The 24445-nt window shown below is 60.0% G+C and overlaps 1 protein-coding gene across 1 annotated transcript in view; it reads right to left on the reverse strand.

Moving 5' to 3' along the window:
* Nucleotides 1–503: 503 nt before the first annotated feature.
* The window catches only part of LMNA (lamin A/C), a 28163-nt gene continuing 4221 nt past the window's right edge, over nucleotides 504–24445 (reverse strand). The window contains exons 2-12 of the mRNA XM_014961363.1: nucleotides 7460–7616; nucleotides 6822–6947; nucleotides 6534–6704; nucleotides 6323–6448; nucleotides 6008–6228; nucleotides 5711–5918; nucleotides 5488–5595; nucleotides 5179–5298; nucleotides 5000–5092; nucleotides 1565–1819; nucleotides 504–631 (exon numbers count right to left, since the gene is read on the reverse strand). Coding sequence (XP_014816849.1) covers nucleotides 599–631; nucleotides 1565–1819; nucleotides 5000–5092; nucleotides 5179–5298; nucleotides 5488–5595; nucleotides 5711–5918; nucleotides 6008–6228; nucleotides 6323–6448; nucleotides 6534–6704; nucleotides 6822–6947; nucleotides 7460–7616 — 1618 coding nt within the window. The 3' untranslated portion in view covers nucleotides 504–598. The remainder of the gene's footprint in view (nucleotides 632–1564; nucleotides 1820–4999; nucleotides 5093–5178; nucleotides 5299–5487; nucleotides 5596–5710; nucleotides 5919–6007; nucleotides 6229–6322; nucleotides 6449–6533; nucleotides 6705–6821; nucleotides 6948–7459; nucleotides 7617–24445) is intronic.

Below are 24445 nucleotides of genomic sequence, written 5' to 3' on the forward strand. Positions count from 1 at the left end.
TCCCGCCCCACCCACCCCACCCCCCAAAAAAAAAACCAACAAACAACCCCAAAATTAAGGGTTGAAAGGTGCTGTGACAGCGACCCCCTGCAGCATGTGTGCCCCCCCCAGCGCCGCCAGGATGATGGGCTCAGCCCCTGCCCCAGCACCGCTGCGGACCCCCCGGTGCCTGGGGGTGGGGGGGGACAAGGTCTGGCTTCTCCCGCTCCTATGTAAAAAGCTTTGGCAAAAAAGGTACAATCTAAAGAGCTATTAAACTACAAACTCCTCCTGCTCGGCTGTTGGGTAAACACAACTCCTCGGTGTCTTTGGCTGAAGTTTTAAAAAAAAATTTCGAAGCTGAAAAGCTTTTTTTTTTGTTTGGTTTTTTTTTATAGAAATAGATTTTTTCTTTACAAAAAAAAAATCAAAGCATCTTTTAGCATTTTTAATATATATATATATAAAATTCCTGCTATAGAAAACAAAACAAAAAAAAACCCCATTCTTGGTTTTTTGGTATCATTTTTTTAAAGAAAAAGAAATTTCTTTTGCTTTGGGAAAAAAAAAAAACAACTAGCTCGAGATGGCCAGCAAACACAGGAATGGTGCCACGGAGTTACATGATGCTGCAGTTTTGCACAGCCTGAGCCTGGGGGGAAGAAAGAAAAAGAAGAAAATTAAAAATAACCCCATGTTACCACCCGTTTGCTTTGGCTGTGAAGGAGGCAGCGATGTCCAAGCGGGACCCTCTGGATGCCCCCGGTGCCCGACCGCGCGTGGCCCTGGCTCTTGTCCACCCCTGGCATATAACAAATACCCCTTGGCTGGGATATTTATAGCACTGAAGTCACAGAAATTGGAGAATTAGGGTAATAATATTGACTAATACTGAGGGCATTCATATTCGAGCGCTGAAATATTCGTGTTCCCAGCAGGAATAACGCTCGGCGGGGGTGGAACGTGGAGGGGGAGGGAGGGATGCTCTGGGAGATGCTGAGGGGGCTGAGCGTGGGATGGGGTGGGGACACCCCATGGCCATGTCCTTTTCCAGTCCTCCTCAGATTCCAGAAAGGCTTGTGCAAGCCCAAAAGTATGCCTACAAGTATCTCAAGGGCGGGCTGAGGGAGGAGGGAACCAGACTCTTTTCAGTAGTTGCCAGTGAGAGGACAAGGGGCAACGGGCACAAGTTGGAACATAAAGGGTTCCACTTGACTATGAGGAAGAACTTTTTCATGGTGAGTGTGACGGAGCCCTGGAACAGGCTGCCCAGGGAGGGTGTGGAGTCCCCTTCTTTGGAGATTTTCAAGCCCCGCCTGGATGCTCCTGAGTAACATGCTCTGACAAGCTCTGAGTGGTCCTGCTTTAGCAGGGGAGTTGGACTAGATGATCTCTGTGGTCCCTTCCAACTCTAAAAATTCAGTGAAATTCAGTGAAAAGTGGCCAGAGAAGGAGGAAAAGTGGAGAGGAGAAGAGGAAGGAGGAGAAGGGACCCCCGCTGCGTTGAGGGGGGCTGATGGAGGGACAGGGAGGAGACCCGGCCGCATGGGGGGAGCTGGACCCGGGCTCTGGCTCCACCACTGACCTGTCTACGGGGGCTGGAGCTCCCCAGGAGGTACCTCCTGGTCATCAGGCCCTCCCCGAGGTCGATGCCGGAGTCGCCCATGCTGCGGTAGCTGCGGGTGACGGTCACGCTGGAGGTGGAGGAGCCCGAGGACACGGTGTTGATCCCGGGGTTCTGGCCACCTGGCTTCTCGGCCGGCTGGCCACACGTGCCACAGACCACCGTGCGCGAGCGCAGGTTGTACTCGCCGGGGTCCCCAGAGCCACTGCAGCTTCCCTAGATTTGGGGGGGCAGGGGGTTACACAGACAAAACAACCTTGAGCACCTGCCCGAGAACCTTCTGCCCCCGAGCACCCTGCCCTGAGGACTGTGGTGGCACCCGTGTCACCCAGGGGGGTCTTCAAGTCAGTCTTCAAAGAGGGTCCATACTCCACCCAGCCTCTCCATCACATGGTTTAAAAATAATAATAATAATTATTATTAATAATGACAATAAAATAATAATAGCTGTTATTACTACTACTATTCTTAGTGTTGCTACTACTCTTCTTTTTCTTAATCTTCTTCCTCTTCTTCTTATTTATATTGATATCTACATATCTAGGTCCAGAGAGGTAATTCTTCCACTTTACTGTGCTCTGGTGAGACCTCACCTGGAGTATTGTGTGCAGGTCTGGAGCCCTCAATATAAGAAGGACATGGACCTGATGGAGAGGGTCCAGAGGAGGGCCACAAGGATGATCAGGGGGATGGAGCACCTCTGCTCCGAGGACAGGCTGAGGGAGCTGGGGTTGTTCAGCCTGGAGAAGAGGAGGCTCCGGGGAGACCTAATAGCAGCCTTCCAGTACCTGAGGGGGCTACAGGAAGGCTGGGGAGAACCTGTTTAGAAAGGCCTGCAGTGACAGGACGAGGGGCAATGGCTTCAAGCTGGAGGGGAACAGATTTAGACTGGAGATGAGGAGAGGGTTCTTCACTGGGAGAGTGGTGGAGCACTGGAACAGGTTGCCCAGGGAGGTTGTTGAGGCCCCATCCCTGGAGATATTCAAGGTGAGGCTCGACGAGGCCCTGGGCAACCTGGTCTAGTTGGGGGTGTCCCTGCTGACTGCGGGGGGGTCGGACTAGATGGCCTTTGGAGGTCCCTTCTGGCCTGGACCATTCTATGATTCTATGAGTGTCCCCAGGAGCTCCTGCCCTTGGGGCTCCTCAGGGTGGCCGTGCCTCAGCCACCCCCCCGCAGCTTAAAGCTCCCATTTTGAGCGTTGGCCACTGGTTTTGAATCCCGGGCTCTTGGCACTCAGGAGACATCCCAACCCTGCTTCTCTTGTGCTTATCTAGAGCATCCTCTTCCTCGCTGCCTGGGAGAGCACAACCCCGCTGCTTTCCAATGGGAAATTCGCTCTTGAAAGGATTCAGGCCTCAGATAAAAGGGCAGCACACCCAGGGCTCCTCTGTCCAGGGGTGATCGATACCCGTCTCACCATGGCTCTCCAGATCCAGAGAACTCCAAGGAAAGCAGATGATGGATGCCCCATCCCGCTCCTGTCACAGGCAGTGGCACCCGGCGGGTTTTTGGCCGGTGCAGAGGAAGGACGTGGCGGGGACGGCATCGCTGCGAGCACGACTGCCACGGGCACCTCCCGGGCAAGAGACCCCTCCCCACGGGCTGGGGGCTCCTGGGCTGCAGCCAGGGGTGTTTGCTTTGGAACGGGGAGAAGGGGCTGCAGCTCTGCTCCGGGCACGCTGCCTGCTCCCTGCCCACTGCCTGCTCCCTTGCTGCCTGCTCCCTGCCTGCTCCCTGCTTGCTGCCTGCTCCCTGCCTGCTCCCTGCTTGCTGCCTGCTCCCTGCCTGCTCCCTGCTTGCTGCCTGCTCCCTGCCTGCTCCCTGCTTGCTGCCTGCTCCCTGCCTGCTCCCTGCTTGCTGCCTGCTCCCTGCCTGCTCCCTGCTTGCTGCCTGCTCCCTGCCTGCTCCCTGCTTGCTGCCTGCTCCCTGCCTGCTCCCTGCTTGCTGCCTGCTCCCTGCCTGCTCCCTGCTTGCTGCCTGCTCCCTGCCTGCTCCCTGCTTGCTGCCTGCTCCCTGCCTGCTCCCTGCTTGCTGCCTGCTCCCTGCCTGCTCCCTGCTTGCTGCCTGCTCCCTGCCTGCTCCCTGCTTGCTGCCTGCTCCCTGCCTGCTCCCTGCTTGCTGCCTGCTCCCTGCCTGCTCCCTGCTTGCTGCCTGCTCCCTGCCTGCTCCCTGCTTGCTGCCTGCTCCCTGCCTGCTCCCTGCTTGCTGCCTGCTCCCTGCCTGCTCCCTGCTTGCTGCCTGCTCCCTGCCTGCTCCCTGCTTGCTGCCTGCTCCCTGCCTGCTCCCTGCTTGCTGCCTGCTCCCTGCCTGCTCCCTGCTTGCTGCCTGCTCCCTGCCTGCTCCCTGCTTGCTGCCTGCTCCCTGCCTGCTCCCTGCTTGCTGCCTGCTCCCTGCCTGCTCCCTGCTTGCTGCCTGCTCCCTGCCTGCTCCCTGCTTGCTGCCTGCTCCCTGCCTGCTCCCTGCTTGCTGCCTGCTCCCTGCCTGCTCCCTGCTTGCTGCCTGCTCCCTGCCTGCTCCCTGCTTGCTGCCTGCTCCCTGCCTGCTCCCTGCTTGCTGCCTGCTCCCTGCCTGCTCCCTGCTTGCTGCCTGCTCCCTGCCTGCTCCCTGCTTGCTGCCTGCTCCCTGCCTGCTCCCTGCTTGCTGCCTGCTCCCTGCCTGCTCCCTGCTTGCTGCCTGCTCCCTGCCTGCTCCCTGCTTGCTGCCTGCTCCCTGCCTGCTCCCTGCTTGCTGCCTGCTCCCTGCCTGCTCCCTGCTTGCTGCCTGCTCCCTGCCTGCTCCCTGCTTGCTGCCTGCTCCCTGCCTGCTCCCTGCTTGCTGCCTGCTCCCTGCCTGCTGCCTGCCCACCGTCTGTCCTCTGCCCGCTGCCTGCTCTCTCCCCACTCCCTGCCCGCTGCTCTTCCTGCTGCACATTCCAGCCCCGTGAGGGGAGCGATGGGCTGAGAGAAGGACAAAGTCACCTCTGGATCTTTTCCAGCCCCTGGCGAAGGGGAGAGGATGGAGCAGCTGCTGCCGAGGAGCGTCATCCATCACCCTCCCACCGCCCTCCCACCACCTCCCAGCGACGGAGGGACCAGCTCAGCCTCCCTCCTGCCTCCTCCGGCCCTTTTCGCTGGGGGGGGGTCAAGGTTGCCCAGGGTTGGAGATGATTTCAGCAAGGTCTCTAGAGCTCTTTTGGCGAGCAGTGACCTTCTCCAGGTGCCAGAGCTCTGTTGGCTTCTCCCGTGTGGTTGTTTCCACAGCAGCTTCCCAACTGCCTTCTCCCATGAGGCCTGATCCTGCGTGATGCTGAGCTGCCCCCCAACCCTGACTGGGACCGGACCCGAGCCCCACCAGCGTCCCCGCGACAGACTCCTTGGGATCTGGCCATCCCTGGCCATCCCCAGCGCGTTACTCACATGGTGATGGCGGTGGTGGATGTCATCCTCATCCTCATCCTCATCTTCGTCATTGATGATCACGGTGCGGACCAGTTTCCTCATGGCCACCTCCTGCGGGGGACAGGGAAGGAGTTGGGGGGGTTCGGTGCCTGCCCACCCCCCCGCGCCCTGGCCCGGTGCTGCCGTGGGGCTCTCACCTCCCCGTTGGAGTTGATGAGGGCAGTGCGCAGGCTGTCCCCAGAGCCCCAGCTGCTCTGGGCTTTCCACACCACGTTGCTGGGGGGGCTATGGGTTGCCCCGGCCCCCGAGGCCCAGATCTAAGGAGAAAAGCACAGAGAAAAGTGATGTCTTGGGTCTGCAGAGCCCAGACCCCGGGGATGTGGGTCTGTCCCCCAAAAAAGCCATGTGCCCTGGCTCCATCCACCCTGTGTCACCACCCAGTGACCACCAGCCACCACTGGCTGGGTTTGGGATCCTACTGGATCCTTCACTGGGCCAAGACTCACCGTGACCACCTGGCCAGCCTTCAGGGTGAACTTTGGAGGGAAGCGGTAGGTGATGGGGGGATCGTCTCCGTTCTGCCGCTTGATCTGCCAGTTCCCCAAGGACTGGTCCTGCAAGAGAGAGAGCAGCAACCCTGAGATCCCCCAGTTCCTCCCCAGCTCCTCCTGGTTCACCTCCTGCCCATGGCTCAACCCCCAGGGATCCCCCCCCCGAAGGCAAACGCACCTCGTTGGACTTGTTCCTGAGACGGACGAACCTGCCCTCCAGGTCCACCTCCTCCACGCCGACGCGGCCGCTGGTCCTGGCGTGGTGGGAGAAGCTGGTCCGACTCTCGCTGTCCTCCAGCTTCCTCTTCTTGGAGGAGCCCGGGGTGGACATGTGGCTACGGGAGGCCCCCCCTTTGTGGGAGGAAGGGCTGGGGGACAACCTCAGCCTGGGCAGGAGGAGAAGGTGAGATGGAGTCAGTGAGGACACGAGGGCTGGGACCCCTGTAGCCCATGGGGCGCAGCGCCCCGTGCTCACCGCTCCTCCTCGCCCTCCAGCAGCTTGCGGTAGGCGTTGATCTCCATGTCCAGGGCCAGCTTGATGTCCAGCAGCTCCTGGTACTCATCCAGCTGCTGCTGCATGCGCGCCCGCATCTCCGCCATCTCCCGCTCCTTGTCGGAGAGCAGGCGCCGGTTGGTCTCGCGTTCCCTGGCCAGCATGTCCTCCAAGTCGTGCAGCTTCGCCTCCTTGGCGGCCAACTGTGTGGAGAGGGAAGGTGAGGGGGGGGCAACGCTCCACCTGGGGAGGGGACCGTCCCCGGGAGGGAATGGGGGGACATCCCCCCAGCCTCACCTGCTTCTGCAGCTGGCTGACTTCGGAGGAGAGGTTGTCGATGCGGATGCGGGTTTGCTGCAGCTCCTCGTGGGCGGCACCCACCATGTTGCTGTTCCTCTCGGCCGACTGCTTGGCGTTCTCCAGCTGGAGGATGAGATGGGGGGGTCAGCATCCCCAGCACCCTCTGCCCGCTGGCTGGGGAGAGGAAGGACGGGTGGGTGCAACTCACCTTCGCCCCGTAAGTCTTCTCCAGTTCGTCTCTGTAAAGCCTGATCTGGGCTTCGTGCTGGCCCCTCAGCTCCTGCAGGGCTTCGGAGAGCTTGCTCTCAAACTCCCGCTGCCGCCCGTTGTCGATCTCCACCAGCCGGGTCTCGTGGCGGCGCTTGGTCTCCCGCAGCTCCTGGGGACAGGCCAGGGGACACAGTGTCACCTCGGGGTGGGATTGGCTTGGGGAAGGGGACACAACACACAGGGGGTGTTATCCCAAGGGAGCCTGGGACTGCATAAGGCGCCTCACCTCGCTGTAAATGTTCTTCTGGAATTCGAGCTCTTCTTTCAGCGTCTGCAGCCGGTTCTCGGCGTCCACGCGGCGCAGCATCTCATCCTGCAGCTGCTTCTTGGCTTCGCTCAAGGCACTTTCCAGCTGCGGGGAAATCATAGAATCATGGAATGGTTTGGGTTGGAAGGAACCTTGAAGACCATCCTGTCCCACACCCTGCCCTGGGCAGGGCCACCTCCTACCAGCCCAGGTTGCTCCAAGCCCCCTCCAACCTGCCCTTGAACCCCTCCAGGGATGGGGCAGCCACAGCTTCTCTGGCCAACCTGGGCCAGGCTCTCACCACCCTCACACCAAAGAACTTCTGCCCCACATCTCAGCTCCATCTCCCCTCTTTCAGCTTCAAACCCTTCCCCCTCAATCCATTGCTTCCCTCCCTGATCCAGAGCCCCCCCCGGCTTTCCTGGAGCCCCTTGAGGGACTGGAAGGGGCTCCAAGGTCTCCGCGGAGCCTTCTCTTCTCCAGGCTGAACAACCAATTGAGAAGGACCGTCACAGACCAGGGACCATCCAGGCACAGCCCCTGGCCAGGGTCCCACCACCCAGCCCTGCCCCTCGGGGGTCCCCGGGGGGGTTGGGGACAGGGCTGTCACCGCTCACCTTGGCCACCTGCGCCCTCAGGTCCCGCACTTCAGTCTCCAGGTTCCTCTTCTCTCCCAGGGCCGTGGAGAGCGCGGCCTCCTTGGAGTTAAGCAGAGCCTCCACGTCCTTGAGGCGCGCCTGGGCCGTCAGCAGATCCCCCTCCTTCTTGGCATTCCTGTGAGACAGCGATGGCACGGGGGTGAGTGGCACCAGGGGAAACCCACGCATGGCACCCCCCACCCTGGGCACAGCGAGCGTCACCTCCCACCCTCCTCACCTCCCACCCCATCATCACCCCCAAAAGAGCTGCAGGATTGTACCCACCACCCACCTGCCAAAGGACCCACCATCTCCCAGCCACCCGGCATGTCCGGCACCGGTTTGGACACTGGGAAGCAGAAAGGGCTGGGAAAAACTGGGGGGGCAGGAGGTGTCTCGGGGCTGGAACACCCCTGTGCAGTACGGGCACCCCGACACCGCTGCACCCACTAGAGGTCAGTGCCGACCGGCACGGCACCGCGCGGTACGGCACAGCGTGGCACGGTGTAGTGTGACACGGCATGGCATGGCACGGCACAGCGCTGTGTGGTGTGGCACAGCGTGGTGTGACACGACATGGCACGGCACAGCACAGCGCAGTGTGGTATGGCACGGTGTGGTGTGGCACAGTGTGGTGTGACACGGTGTGGCACAGCGCTGTGTGGTATGGCACGGTGTGGTGTGGCACAGGCAGTGTGGTATGGCACGGTGTGGTGTGGCACAGTGTGGTGTGACACGGTGTGGCACAGCGCTGTGTGGTATGGCACGGTGTGGTGTGGCACAGTATAGTGTGACACGGTACGGCACAGCACAGCGCTGTGTGGTACGGCACGGTATGGTGTGGCACAGTATAGTGTGGCATAATGTAGTGTGACACAGCGTGGCGTGGCATGGCATGGCACAGCACCGCGCGTTATGGCACGGCGTGGCACGGTGTAGTGTGACACGGCGTGGCACGGCACAGCGCAGTGTGGTGTGGCACAGTGTGGTGTGACATGGTACGGCACGGCACAGCGCTGCGTGGTACGGCATGGTGTGGTGTGGCACAGTGTAGTGTGGCATAATGTAGTGTGACACAGCGTGGCGTGGCATGGCATGGCACAGTGCTGCATGGTACAGCACGGTGTGGTGTGGCACAGTATAGCATGACACGGCGTGGCGTGGCACAGCACGGCACAGCACTGTATGGTACGGCACGGTATGGTGTGGCACAGTATAGTGTGGCATAATGTAGTGTGACACAGCGTGGCATGGCATGGCACAGCACAGTGTGGTGTGGCACAGCGTGGTGTGACACGGTACAGCATGGCACAGCGCTGCGTGGTACGGCATGGTGTGGTGTGGCACAGTGTAGTGTGGCATAATGTAGTGTGGCATGGCATGGCATGGCATGGCACAGTGCTGCATGGTACAGCACGGTGTGGTGTGTGACACGGTGTGGCATGGCACAGCATGGCACAGCGCTGCGTGGTACGGCACGGTGTGGTGTGGCACAGTGTAGTGTGACATGGTGTGATGTGACATAGTATAGTGTGACACGGTGTGGCATGGCACAGCGCACTGTGGCATGGCATGGTGTGGTGTGGCACAGCATGACATGGCACAGCACTGCGTGGTATGGCATGGTGTGGCACAGTGTAGTATGGCATAACACGGCACAGCAATGCATGGTACGGCACGGTGTGGTGTGGTACACTGTAGTGTGACACGGCGTGGCATGGCACGGCACAGGGCAGTGCGGTGTGACACAGTGCACAATGGCATGGCACAGTGCGGTGTGGTGTGACACAGTGCAGCATGGCATGGCCTGGCACTGCATGGCGTGGTGTGACACGGTGCAGCATGGCATGGCACAGCGGGCATGGGGTGACACGGTGTAGGGTGGCATGGCACAGCACAGTGTGACACGGTGTGGTGTGGCCTGGCACTGCATGGTGTGGTGTGACATGGTGAGGTATGGCATGGCACAGTGTGCAATGGCATGGCACAGCACAGCATGGTGTGGCACAGCATGGTGTGGCACAGTGTGGTTTGGCCTAGCACTGCATGGTGTAGTGTGACTCGGTGCAGGGTGGCATGGCAAGAGTGTGGCATGGCACAGCACAGCATGGTGTGGCACGGAGCAGGGTGGCATGGCACTGTGGTATGGTGTGGCACAGCGTGGAATGGCATGGCACAGCATGGCATGGTGTGACATGGTGTGCTGTGGCATGGCACTACGTCGTGTGGCGTGACACACTGCAGTGTGGCATGGCACAGTGTGACATAATGTGGCACAGTATGGCATGGCACTGCATGGTGTGGTGTGACACGGTGCAGGGTGGCATGGCACAGCACCGTGTTGTGTGACACGCTGTGGCATGGCATGGCACAGTGCAGCATGGGGTGACATGGTGCAGGGTGGCATTGCAAGAGTGTGGCATGGCATGACACAGCGTGGTGTGGCATGCCATGGCGTGTCACAGCGTGGTGTGACACAGCACAGGGTGGTATGGCACAATGCAGTGTGGCATGGCACCGCATGGTGTGGTGTGACACGGTGCAGGGTGGCATGGCACAGCACCGTGTTGTGTGACACGCTGTGGCATGGCATGGCACAGTGCAGCATGGGGTGACATGGTGCAGGGTGGCATTGCAAGAGTGTGGCATGGCATGACACAGCGTGGTGTGGCATGCCATGGCGTGTCACAGCGTGGTGTGACACAGCACAGGGTGGTATGGCACAATGCAGTGTGGCATGGCACCGCATGGTGTGGTGTGACACGGTGCAGGGTGGCATGGCATGGCATGGCATGGCACAGCATGGTGTGAAAGTGCAGAGTGGCATGGCATGGCACAGCGTGGTGTGACATGGTGCAGGACGGCATGGCATGGCACAGTATGGTGTGGGGTGGCATGGTGCAGGGTGGCATGGCATGGCACAGCATGGTGTGATATGGTGCAGGGTGGCATGGCATGGCAGAGTGTGGTGTGACAGTGCAGGGTGGCATGGCATGGCACAGTATGGTGTGGGGTGACATAGTGCAGGGTGGCATGGCATGGAATGGCATGGCATGGCATGGCACCCCGGCAGCCGGTCAGGGCCGTGTCTGACGGGCAGCCCCCGGGACACGCTGCCGTGTGCCCGGGGAACCCGATCCCACTGAGCCACCAAAGCACCACCGACGCTATTTGGGTAGGCCCTATAAAAAGAACAGCCCCCACGCTCTGTCTGCGGCCCCCAGCGGCCACTGGCACCGGGCTGGCTCGTCCTGGCTCCCGACAGAGACCATCACCCCGTTTCCTGCTGGGAATCGGGGTGCGGGACGTGCCCAGGCGGCGGCTGCGGTGCCCCCTGGGCCGTGGGCGAGCGTTGGCCGCGGGCGAGCGTTGGCCGCGCATTCCTGGTGTGCGCTGAGCACGCACCCCCGCCATGAGATCATGGGTTAAAAACATCCCAGGGAGGGGCCGGCGGCAGCGACGGGGCTGATCCTGCCCCAGCTGCGGGATCGGGCCCCGGGGCAGGACGGGGAGATGGCGAGGAGCTGGGTGGGCTCCTCTCCTCCTCCCACGGGGACCGGGGCGAGCAGGGACCGGTGTCCCCCGACTCGTATGGAACTCGGGGAGCTCCCTGCTGGGCCAACGGCAGGTTTTCCTGCATTTCTTTCCGCTTTCTGCCCCCGGCCAGCCCGGAGAAGCCATCCCGAGATGTTCCCCATGCCGTACCCCATGAACCCCCTTTCGCGGGGAGCCCCGGTCCCGCGTGCCGGAGCCCGTGCCTCGTGCCGGAGCCTGTGCCGGAGCCGGCCGCCCCAGCGCCACGCCGGCGGGTCCCCATCCTTTCATGCCAGTGACTCATAGGACAAAAATGCCATCTGGGAGCGGATCCGCAGCCTCCTCGGCTCATTGCAGGCAGCGTTGGAGGCTGAGTTTTCCCATCTGGCAGCGGCTCGCCCTCGCAGCCAGCGTGGCCACCCCGGCAGGGTCTAATCCTGCTGTCCCTCATGGAGGCAACACCAGCTCTGGGAGCTCTGGGAAGAGCCTGCCCTCGGCGTTTCACTTCTTCATCGGCTGCAGGGACTTGGGTACAGATGGGAGTCACCGGCTCTTTGGGACGGGGCTTGTGGCACGTGCAGCTCCAGGCACATCCTGAAGCCTCCAATGACACTTTAGGGGACACCAACACTTTAGGGGACACCAACACTTTAGGGGACACCAACACTTCAGGGGACACCAACACTTAGGGGACACCGACACCATCCATGAGTGAAATACGGAGGGGAAAATGCTGAGACCAGACGGTTACACTTGTGTCCCCGCAGCGGTGACAGATTTGCCCTCTCCAGGGGACTGGAGGGACCCAGAGCTCAGGGTAAAATGCATCGATGCCTAGAAAGCCCCATGGTAAATCCCAGAAGATTTGAGGACAAATCCCTTTTTCCTTAGAACCTCCCGTGCCCAGCTCTGGTTGTGCCGGGGGGGAAGCAGAGCCGGGAGTTCGGTGCTCACCCTCAGGGCTGAGTTTGGGAGGTTTTGCAGGAAGGAGAGGGACGAGACGAATCCCTGCCCCGACCCTTCCTCCGGTGACTCGGGGGGTCTGCGTGACACAGCTCTGGGACCTGAGCATCTCCCCCGTGGTCCTTCAAAGCCCAGCCCTGACTCGGAGTGCAGCAGCCTCCGGACGAGGTTCCAGCACGTCCCATGTCCTCTCCTGCGCTGGGACCCCCGCACCCACCCTGGTGCTCCCAGACCAGCCAGGGTTTGGATTTTCCCTTCACCTCCCCTTGGCTCCTGCTTTTATTCCCCCGCAGCCTCCCGGGCTCCAGCTGGCGCTGGGCTAAAAATAAAAACTTTGATGGCAGCTGCGTCGCTCCCACTTCCCTCAGCCACGGGACGAAGAGGGACCCTCCTCCTCCTCCTCCTTCTCCTCCTCCCTAGAAGCTTTCACCGGTCTCCCCATCCTCCCTGCTACAGCCTAAAAGATCCCAAATAATCCAGCAGACAAAAAGGAAGCTGAGATCCACCCTAAAGAGCTGTGGGCAGGGGAGAGGGGCTCAGTGTCCCACTGGATTTGATCCCCTGCGCTGGGGGAGTCGGGTGTAAAAACCAGCATTTACCGAAGCCAAGAGGAGAAAACACAACAGAGGCACCAAATCCTCAAGAAACGGAACGTCTTGAGAGAAAAGATGGAGGGAAAAAGGGGCCTCAAGACATTTTATTTTTAGCTTTTAAAAGCAGGAAGGAGAAAAAAAAAAAAAAAAAAAAAATGAGAGCGTAGGGTCCGTGGCATGGCATGGAATGGCATGGCATGGCATGGCATGGCATGGCATGACATGACATGGCAGAGCATGGTGTGACATGGTGCAGGGTGGCGTGGCATGGCATGGCACAGCGTGGTGTGTGGTGACACGGTGCAGGGTGGCATGGCACAGAAGATGTGTATCCCAGCTCCCCGCACTGCTGTGCACCCTCAGAGCCCCCCTGCCACCCCCTCCGTCCAGAACAGCCCCCACGCTCTGTCTGCGGCCCCCAGCGGCCACTGGCACCGGGCTGGCTCGTCCCGGCTCCCGACAGAGACCATCACCCCGTTTCCTGCTGGGAATCGGGGTGCGGGACGTGCCCAGGCGGCGGCTGCGGTGCCCCCTGGGCCGTGGGCGAGCGTTGGCCGCGGGCGAGCGTTGGCCGCGCATTCCTGGTGTGCGCTGAGCACGCACCCCCGCCATGAGATCATGGGTTAAAAACATCCCAGGGAGGGGCCGGCGGCAGCGACGGGGCTGATCCTGCCCCAGCTGCGGGATCGGGCCCCGGGGCAGGACGGGGAGATGGCGAGGAGCTGGGTGGGCTCCTCTCCTCCTCCCACGGGGACCGGGGCGAGCAGGGACCGGTGTCCCCCGACTCGTATGGAACTCGGGGAGCTCCCTGCTGGGCCAACGGCAGGTTTTCCTGCATTTCTTTCCGCTTTCTGCCCCCGGCCAGCCCGGAGAAGCCATCCCGAGATGTTCCCCATGCCGTACCCCATGAACCCCCTTTCGCGGGGAGCCCCGGTCCCGCGTGCCGGAGCCCGTGCCTCGTGCCGGAGCCTGTGCCGGAGCCGGCCGCCCCAGCGCCACGCCGGCGGGTCCCCATCCTTTCATGCCAGTGACTCATAGGACAAAAATGCCATCTGGGAGCGGATCCGCAGCCTCCTCGGCTCATTGCAGGCAGCGTTGGAGGCTGAGTTTTCCCATCTGGCAGCGGCTCGCCCTCGCAGCCAGCGTGGCCACCCCGGCAGGGTCTAATCCTGCTGTCCCTCATGGAGGCAACACCAGCTCTGGGAGCTCTGGGAAGAGCCTGCCCTCGGCGTTTCGCTTCTTCATCGGCTGCAGGGACTTGGGTACAGATGGGAGTCACCGGCTCTTTGGGACGGGGCTTGTGGCACGTGCAGCTCCAGGCACATCCTGAAGCCTCCAATGACACTTTAGGGGACACCAACACTTTAGGGGACACCAACACTTTAGGGGACACCAACACTTCAGGGGACACCAACACTTAGGGGACACCGACACCATCCATGAGTGAAATACGGAGGGGAAAATGCTGAGACCAGACGGTTACACTTGTGTCCCCGCAGCGGTGACAGATTTGCCCTCTCCAGGGGACTGGAGGGACCCAGAGCTCAGGGTAAAATGCATCGATGCCTAGAAAGCCCCATGGTAAATCCCAGAAGATTTGAGGACAAATCCCTTTTTCCTTAGAACCTCCCGTGCCCAGCTCTGGTTGTGCCGGGGGGGAAGCAGAGCCGGGAGTTCGGTGCTCACCCTCAGGGCTGAGTTTGGGAGGTTTTGCAGGAAGGAGAGGGACGAGACGAATCCCTGCCCCGACCCTTCCTCCGGTGACTCGGGGGGTCTGCGTGACACAGCTCTGGGACCTGAGCATCTCCCCCGTGGTCCTTCAAAGCCCAGCCCTGACTCGGAGTGCAGCAGCCTCCGGACGAGGTTCCAGCACGTCCCATGTCCTCTCCTGCGCTGGGACCCCCGCACCCACCCTGGTGCTCCCAGACCAGCCAGGGTTTGGATTTTCCCTTCACCTCCCCTTGGCTCCTGCTTTTATTCCCCCGCAGCCTCCCGGGCTCCAGCTGGCGCTGGGCTAAAAATAAAAACTTTGATGGCAGCTGCGTCGCTCCCACTTCCCTCAGCCACGGGACGAAGAGGGACCCTCCTCCTCCTCCTCCTTCTCCTCCTCCCTAGAAGCTTTCACCGGTCTCCCCATCCTCCCTGCTACAGCCTAAAAGATCCCAAATAATCCAGCAGACAAAAAGGAAGCTGAGATCCACCCTAAAGAGCTGTGGGCAGGGGAGAGGGGCTCAGTGTCCCACTGGATTTGATCCCCTGCGCTGGGGGAGTCGGGTGTAAAAACCAGCATTTACCGAAGCCAAGAGGAGAAAACACAACAGAGGCACCAAATCCTCAAGAAACGGAACGTCTTGAGAGAAAAGATGGAGGGAAAAAGGGGCCTCAAGACATTTTATTTTTAGCTTTTAAAAGCAGGAAGGAAAAAAAAAAAAAAAAAAGAAAATTGCGGCTGAGCTGCCAGAAAATCCAAACGTTAATGGAAAGTTGGACCTGCTCTGGCTGTGCTCAGCACAGAGACAGCCACAGCCACAGGCAGAGCCTGCAGAGCTGACGCGGTGGCTTCAGAAAGGGCCAGGGCTGAAGCCCCTCGGGGTGCACGGTTCCCTGCAGAGGGATTGGGGACAGTGCCCGGGATCTGCCCCTGCTCCCCTTCACTCTGCCCCAACATCCCGGCCCAGAAACCCGGCAGATCTGGGCTCTCCCTCTGGAAAAGCCATCAGAGCCGATGGGAGATGAGCTTTGGGCTGGCAGGGGGGTGCCAACCCTCCCCAGGAGCCAGAGCCCACTCGGTGTGTTTTAGGAAACACCCTTTGGTTTCACCCTCTTCCCCACCTCTGAAACGAGTGGGACGGAGCCAGTGGGACAAGCGGGTGTTCACACGCTCATGCCCCATCTCTAAATCTTTCCACACACCTGCAAATCCCCAGCGATTGTGGGTTTCCTCCTCACCTCACTGCCAGGGAGCCAGGTGACACCCCAGCCCGCTCCCCTGGGGAGCTTCTACCCCAGCAAAGGCTCAATGACATATTTACAGCTTGGGAAACTGAGGCAAGCGAGGCACCAAGCAGGTTTGAGATGGGTCTGATTGCTGGGAGAGCCCAGAAAACCTGCTCTGCCCCACCTTGGGCTTGCACTGCCCCGCGCTGCGCCGCCTCCAGCAGCAGGGATCGCTCCCTGGGATCGGTCCCCCATCCCAGGGACCAATCCCGCATTCCAGGGATCACTCCCCCATCCCAGGGATCACTCCCCCATCCCAGGGATCAATCCCGCATTCCAGGGATCAATCCCCCATCCCAGGGATCGTTTCTCCCATCCCAGGAATTGCTTGCCCATTGCAAGGATCATTCCCCCTACCCCAGGGATTGCTTCCCCATCCCAGGGATCGCTCCCCCATTACAAGGATCATTTCCCCATTCCAGGGATTGTTCCCTCCATCCCAGAGATCACTCCCCCATCCCAGGAATCGCTCTCCATTGCAGGGATTTCTCCTTCTATGAGGGGGATCATTTCCCCATCCCAGGGATCGCTCGCCCATCCAGGGCCTGGGACTCCCAGTATGGGGTTTAAAGGCCTCTCATTATGGGGCAAAAGAGCTCCCAGTGCTCCCAGTATGGGACACCATTGCTCCCAGTAAGGGACAAAACAGCTCCCATTGTTCCCAGTATGGGGCACCAGGGCTCCCAGTGCTCCCAGTATGTGACACCAGTACTCCCAGTATGGGGCACCAGTGCTCCCAGTACGGAGTTTAAAGGCCTCTCATTATGGGGCAAAAGAGCTCCCAGTGCTCCCAGTATGGGACACCATTGCTCCCAGTAAGGGGCAAAACAGCTCCCAATGTTCCCAGTATGGGGCACCAGGGCTCCCAGTGCTCCCAGTATGTGACACCAGTACTCCCAGTACGGGGTTTAAACCATAAAGCTGCAGGGACAGCATGAGGAAAGGCGGTCTTGGGAAAGCCTCGGTGGTGGTGGGGCAATGGGAATGTGGCAAAGCAGCTTCTCCCAGCTCCTGACTCATCCGTGCCGCTGCGCCTTTGCCAAATCACCAGGATAAACAGCAGCCGGTCTCCTAGCAGGGAGCTGTAAATAACCCAGCGCGATGTATAGCGAGGACGACATCTGCACGGCACCGGCATCCTGTTCGGCACCAAAACCCTGGCCAAACGGCAGCCGGGGGATGCCAGCGCCGGCGGGTTCAAGGATGCAGGGAAAGGGACCCCACCCTCCAGCCTCAGCTCTGCCAAAGCCCCCTCCCGCTGCCAGGGCTGGTGCCAGGGCCGATGCCAGCCGTGCCGCACACTCCTGGCACACTCATCCCTGGCTTTGTTCAGCGGAGGGAGAGCAGCCTGTTGGCTTCACCAAAGAGCTGGGCTTTCCCTCCCCCCCCAACTCTTGGAATTGGGATCTGGCCTTCTCCTTGCATCCCAAAAATGAACCAAACCCCCTTCATTGGGTTGGGAAAAGAGCATTTTTCTGGGATGCAGCCTCAGCCTGGGGTTCCCCAAATCTCAGTCACTCCCCTCCCTCCACAAACCCCAGCACCAGGAGCCTCTCCGGGAGCCGCGGGCGCAAACAAAGTCCCGGACCCCGTCACAGCCAATATTGCCAGGAATCAGCCACAAATCCCACCCCAGAGGAAGCCTTTTGAGGCTTTTCTCCCCGCAAGCAGAGCAAACGCCCTGCGCCCACACAACCTCGTCACGGGGCAAAGCAATTAGTCTTCACCAGCACCCCAACAAATTGATGCATGTGACCACGGCGGGGACCGACGGGCTCCCACCCCCCTCGCTACCTAAAAATGTGATTTTAGAGAATGAATAGTACCCCCGAGCCGGCCGGGGAGCCCCTGTGGCACTCACTCCCCATCCCGGGCCGTCACGCCAGCGCTGGTGACTCATCCCAGCAGCTCGGAATGGAAATCCCAGCTCACCCAGTGATGCTGCTGTTTGGGCTGAGTCCCCCCTGGTAATGGGAGGTTACCCTGGTTTTGAAGAGCAGATGGTGTTACCAGAGGGGGTTTAGAGCTGGAAAAGGAGGTTTTGCTGGCTCCCGGGGGGGGGAAGTTGATGGGGGAATGGATGGGACTTGGCTTTCTGCTGCCCACGCTGCGCTTTTGGGGGCCCCAGGTGAGGTTTTTATCAGGCAGAAATCGGTGTGTCTGCACAGAGAAGGGGCAGGATTCATTCTCCAAGCCCCAGCAGGGAGCAGGCAGAACAACTTCCCACCGGGTCCAACGGTGCCTTGATACCTCTGAACCCATCTCGCTGCCTCTGAACCCCCCCTCGCTGCCTCTGAACCCATCTCGCTGCCTCTGAACCCCCTCTTGATCCCCCTGAACCTCCCCTTGCTTCTCTGAACCCCCTCTTGATACCTCTGAACCCCCCTTGCTGCCTCTGAACCCCCCCCTCCTGACGCCTCTCAACCCCCCTCTCAATTCCTCTGAACCCCGCCGTTGCCTCTGAACCCCCCTTTCAGAGCTGCCTTTAACTTTTCCAGGGTGGAGGAAGCCGCAGGAGACGGATGCAAAGAGGATGCAAATATCTGGGCAGGAACAAGGGAGCATCACCTGCTGGAAGCCACCAGTGCCAGGAGCACCCGGACCCTGGCACCGCTCCCGGCCGAGCCTCGGGGACGAGAGCAAACCGAGGGCAGAATTAACCTATTTTCCCTGTTTTCCCCTTTGCCACCAAAACCCTGGATACCTGGAACAGGCAGAGACCCAGCTCCCCCCAGGCTGGGATGATGTGCAAAGTGCCACCAGTTGAAACTTGACTTAATGAAACTGGTCCAGGCCCGGGTTTGTCCCCAGAACTGGGTAATTTTGGCCGCTCGGAGCCCAGGAAAAAACCTGGATGGTGGTTTTGCCTCTGCAGATCCTGAGGGAATTGGCTGATCCTGGGCTTTCCAGAGCGGGGGATGCTCCCTCGCTTGTAAAAACTGCATTTCCCATTGGAAAAAAAAAACAAAACCAAAAAACCCCGAAGACTTTAAAAGCTTGAATATCTCAACTGCTCAGAAAACCACAATTAAACACCGGTGAATCCCCACTCGCCAGCCCGGACCCAGCGATGACGAACGAACCAGCTCAGCTTTTGGTGGCTTCCCAGAGAGTTTTGAATGAGGTTATCTCAACATCACTTGATGGCCTGGACCTAAACCATCTTAAATCAAGCTTAAAGCAATGAATTAAAGTCCTTCATCAGGAAAAAAGGAACTCTCTATAAAAACGGACTGGAATTGTGCTGGACATAAATGTTTTTTAACCATAGCTCAAATATGGGAACACCCCACCTTCCACACTGCTCACTTCCCACCTCGGGATGACAAGGTTTCAGCAGAAAAGGCACAAGAAGAAAGTTTGTTCTCCCAAGCCAGTATTTACTAACAATTTGTAGCGTTGTATATAATATAAAGGCCTGTTTAAAGCTTAACCCTGCGTCGTGCGTAATTCTGCCTCCGGGAAAGGGCGAGAACAAGGAAATTCCAAGTTTTCGCTGCCACACTGTGAACATTCACGGCGGTGACAAGTAGAGTGTTGTGTCTTTGATAGAATGGACAAATATTCACGCAACAACTACATTTTTGGACCGAATTAAATTTCAGGGATTTTGCTCTTGACAGCCTTACTCCAACACAGCAAACCCCAGTTTTTGCAATAATTGGGTTAAAACTTAATGGGAAAGTTTTGTCTGTGATTATTTTTTTTTTCCCCCCACCCAAAACAACCCTTAGTGTCACACCTCCACAGAAATCCCAAAACATGAGATTTACTTTAATATACCCTTCTCCTGCTGAATGAGAAAGGCGAAGCCCATAAACCACCGCCTTAAAGGAGGAAAATTAAGTGCAGGCTCCCAGTGTTTCCCTGGGGGATTTGACGGAGGGGGGGGGAAGAAGGGGGGAGGTTTTACAAATGTAGTTAAAAACAGGGAGCTGAGTCACTGGGATTAATAACGTCTTCGGGACGGGGAGCGTTGGGGTGGGGGAAGAACAGCCACAAGCTCGTGTTTCGCTGGGACCTGGCAGCCGGGGAGGGAGGAACAGGGATGCAAATCCCAACCCCCGGGGAGCAGGGAAACGCGTGGCCACCATGCAAACCTGGTGGCCACCTCTTTTCCCTCTGCACACACAGGCGTCTCTGGATGCAAAGTTGGCAGCTCCTAAACGGGGCAACGGAAAGGAAGGAGGAGGTTGCTCCGCTCATGAGGACATGGCTGTGCCCCAGCCGGGGGGAAATACTGGGAACAGGGCCCCTGGGCAAGAGGGGACAAGGCAGTGAGGACCCAAAAGAGGGAAAACAGGGAGAAAGCTCCAATTCTCCATTTTCCTCTCCAGTTCACCCCATTGAGAAGCTCATCATGAGCTGGTGCCATGGTTTGGGAAGGGGTGACATCCAGAGGGACTGGACAGGCTGGAGAGGTGGGACCGTACCAACCTCATGGCCTTCAGCCAGGCCAAGTGCAGGGTCCTGAACCCGGGTTGGGGCAACCCCAAGCCCAAATCCAGGCTGGGGATGGAGGGATGGGGAGCAGCCCTGAAGAGAAGGACTTGGGGGTGCTGGGGGGTGAGAAGCTCAACACGACCTGGCAACATGTGCTGCCATCCCAGCAAGTCCCCAGCCCCCTGGGCTGTACCCCCAGGGTGAGGGGGGGGAGTCTGCCCCTCTGCTCCGCTCTGGGGAGACACCCCCCCACCCAGTGCTGCCTCCAGCTCTGGGGCCACCAACAGCAGAAGGACATGGAGCTGTTGGAGTGGGGCCAGAGGAGGCCTCGGAGATGCTGGGAGGGCTGGAGCCCCTCTGCTGGGAGGGGGGGAGCTGAGAGAGTTGGGGGGGGTTCAGCCTGGAGAAGAGAAGGCTCCGGGGAGATCTTGGAGCCCCTTCCAGTTCCTCAAGGGGCTCCAGGAGAGATGGGGGGGACTCTGGATCAGGGAGGGGAGCGATGGGAGGAGGGGGAGGGGTTTGAAGCTGAAAGAGGGGAGATGGAGCTGAGATGTGGGGCAGAAGTTCTTTGGTGTGAGGGCGGTGAGAGCCTGGCCCAGGTTGGCCAGAGAAGCTGTGGCTGCCCCATCCCTGGAGGGGTTCAAGGCCAGGTTGGAGGGGGCCTGGAGCAACCTGGGCTGGTGCGAGGTGGCCCTGCCCAGGGCAGGGGGTGGCACTGGATGGTCTTTGAGGTCCCTTCCCACCCAAACCAGTCTGTGGTTCTACAGTTCCCTAAATCCGGGTACGCAAAGCTTCCATCCCTCACAATTTGCTTACGGAACAAAGCAGGGGATTGTTGGATCCAGCTGCCACCCATCTTCCTGGGAACAGAAAGGGTTCTCTCTCCCGGCCGGCAGAGCGCCGATAAGGGCAGGCGAGGTGTTTACTCTGCCACAAGGTCTGTTTGCCCGCAGCGGCCGCGCCGGAGCAGCCCTGTTTGCCCGCTTCAGCTGCCGGCCGTGAGTCACCACCATCAGCACCATCACCACCATCACCACCGCCTCCGCCGGGGTGGCTGCCGGGATGGCTCCGGACACGATGCCGTTGGGAAAAGGGCAGCTCGGCGTGAGGAGACACGGGGGTGAGGATGAGCAGGGCGTTGGGCTGTGCTCTGCCATGCGCCAGTGGGCCCAGCACCCCTCTGCCAGGGAGAAGCCCTGACCCTCTTTGTTGGGGGGGGGAATAACCACCTCCCCATCAGCCAGGGCTGCAGACGTGGCATCCCCAAAAAGTGCTGTTTAGCCCCAATTGCAAACTGGGCCACTGCAAGAGGCTTCACCCTCCCCACTACCTCCCTCCTGCTCAGCCCCCTGTGCCCACGAGTTGGTGGCTTTTTGCACTGAGGCAATAAAGCAGCACTAATTGCTGTTTGGGATGCGTGGCATGAGGGTTTGCCTCCCTGCCCTGCGAATGGGGGCTCTGGGTGCATCCCCCCCTGCCAAAGCACGATGCCAAGGAGCCAAACCCTCTCCCCCCCAGTGCTCTGCTTCCCCCCCCAGCCCATGGCACGAAGGGTCCGTGTTGGAAAACTCCCCCTAATTTCTCCCTGGGCTGTGGGGAGATGACGGGTGCCCTGGGGGGTGGGGGCATCCTCACACCCCACGGATGCTGCCGGGGAGTGGGTTATCCCTGAGCACCCGTCACGCCAGGAAGGAAGGGGCAGGCGAGCGTGACTCCGGATTCGGGGGGGGACCCGCTGAAGCATGGCCCTGGTGGCCACCACACCCTGCTCCAGCCCAAGGACGGGCCACTGAACGTGACTCATCTCCCCGCTCCTGTCCCAATGCCAGGCTCCAGCCTTCCTCCTGCCCCTCTGCAACCTCCCTCCCTGCTCCCCCGGAGGGTGACAGGCATTAAAAGCCCCTTGGAGGTTCTGTTGCCACCATTCACGTCCTGCTTCACCACTGGGCTGGATCCAGAGCCCTCCCCAAAGCCACCAGTGAGACCAGAGCTCCGCTTGGCCACTGCATTGCAAGGAGAGGGGGACAAGTGGCTCTTCCCAGTGGGGACTGGAAGCTTCAATGGGGCAACCAGTCACCCCCAGTGCTGGAAAACAGCCGGGTGCCTGTGAGAACTGGGCCAAGTCCCCTTGGGGCTACCCCTGCTTCGAAACCCACACCTTACACATCCGTGTCAAGAGCTTGGACTTTTTTGGGGGGCTCACATGACTCAGAGCTGGGGTTTTAAGGGAGAAAGTGGGTCCCTAAACAGTTATTAATTAAAACCCCAACCAATTGGTGCTGTCAAGGCACTGGGGTAGAGGGACGTCGAGCTTCGCTGAGCTGGGGGCATCGAGAGTGGCTGGAGGAGGTGGCTGCTGAAGGCAGGAGCTGGGTCAAGTGGCTGGAGGTGGCTCCTGCCCAAGAGGGTTGAGAGACCTCATCTATCGCAAACCCTCCCCTCCAGCTGCTTCGGCGCCGCTTGCAGCCCCGACACAAGAATTCAAAAGCTTCAGAAGAGCTTTTTTTTTTGCCTCCTGCCCTGGCTCCACCACCTCTTTGCAGGGACACCCCGCCAAGGGCTGCAACACCCGTAATTACGTGGGGTAAAGTCCGGGGCAGTGGGGCACCCCCCCTGCCCGCTCCCCGAGAACTTTGCCCCTGTTGCTGTCGAACCTCCTGGCTGTAAACACAGGAAAAGGGCAATAAAGCATCATGGTTGGCAACAGCTTGGAGGACAACCCCGGTCACGGACGCCTTCGCCTTCACCTTGGAGAGGAAATTGGTTTACGATCGGCAACGGGCGCCGCTGACTCGGCGCCGCCGGGGGAGCAGAGATGTCTTAACCCCGTTTGGGTTTTGTGGCATCTCCGCCGAGCTCGCCCCGGCGCGCCTCATTAACCAACTTCCACTCTCTTTGGCTCACCTTAGTACCCACAGCCCCACATCACACCGTGGGGCGTGCGCGTGCATTGCGACAACCTTCATGCCCCGAAACGGGGTTTTTCCACTGCGGCATGGGGGGGCTGGGTGCGGGGCTGCAGCTGCCACCGCGGCCGGGGAACCCGGGGGGAGATGAGACTGGGGACCACGCCAGCCCCCGGCAGTTGTTCGGCTTCACACTGGGGCTATTCAGCCCTCGGTGGGGGGATGGAGGGAGCGGAGGCAGGTGGGGACCCAGCCCCGACACCCCGGTGAGGGGCTGTGGGGGGACCGATGGCAGCTGTGGGCAGAAATGGCCACCAGCCTTGGCCATTTGGGACCGTGCCGAGCCCATTGCAGAAGAGAAACCTCAGGAAACAGCCTCTCAAAGGCAGCAGGATGGGGAAATGGTTAACGTGGCCGGTGGCAGGACAGCGGGAGGCGATTCCCAGCCCTACTCCGGGGAAGCCCATCCCGAACCCGCTGGGCTGGTGCTTCCCAGGGAACTCCTCCATGCCAGCCCTAATTTCGGCCAGGGGAAGAGCTCCGCTGGCTTCCTCCTACCCCAGCTGCCAGCAGCAGGGAAGGAAACGGCAGCTCCCAAAGGGCACGGATTTAGCAAAATAAGGAGCTGGCAGCAATTTGGGGTGCCCCACCCCAGCCGCGCCGCCCTCCCCACACATCTGTGCCGAGCACCGCGCCGGGAAGGGCTCCCACTTCTGCTGAACTCCGAATTTCAGCCTTAATGGGATTCAGACAACCCCAGTGACGCACGCGAGGCTGGAAAAAAAGCACTTGTGGCAGCAAACGCGTCCAGGGCAGGCTGGGACATGCTGGGGTGGGCGATGTACGGGGGGGACGGGTGCCTTCCCCCACCACAACCAGCCCCTTTTCCCTTTGCAATCGCTCCTCCAACCCCCCATCTCCGAGTTTAAGGGCCAGGGGGGATCCTAAGGTAATAAAAAAAATTAATGTTTAATGCGATGAGGTTTCCTCTCGTTCCCCTCATCCCCAGGAACAGTGAGGGGGCAACAGGAGTGTCTGGAAGATGCCAGCGACTGCAGCCAGTGGTGGGAACACAGACATGGAGCCTTTCCCTGCTCGGGGAGCTGGGAAAAAGGGGGGCTGGCTATTTTCACAGACAAGAAATACCCCTCCTTCACCTGGCAACAGCCAATGAAAGCCTCAGCCTCGAAGCAATGGGGCTTTTGCCACTGAACCCTCCATCCCCACAGGGAGGGCAGAGGTTCCCAGCCATCCCGAGCTGCTGGCTGAGGATGTCAGGGGAAAATAAATCTGTCCAGAGCACTGGAGATGCAGGGAAGATGGGTTTAAGAGGGTCCTCGAGGGACAGGGGGGTCCTGGATGAGCCCCGGCTCCACGTCGCCCGCTCCCCCAGAGCATCCCCAGCTGCACAAGCTTTTCTTTGTTTGCTCCAAAAGGGCAAAGCCTCCTCCGAGCCAAACTGTTCCTTCCCTGGCAGGGTTTCTAGGAGGCAGAGGAAGGGGGGGGGGGGAGGCCCCGGAGCCCGGGGT

The sequence above is a fragment of the Calidris pugnax genome, unplaced genomic scaffold, assembly GCF_001431845.1.
Source record: "Calidris pugnax isolate Ruff unplaced genomic scaffold, ASM143184v1 scaffold371, whole genome shotgun sequence".
Lineage (NCBI taxonomy): Eukaryota > Metazoa > Chordata > Aves > Charadriiformes > Scolopacidae > Calidris > Calidris pugnax.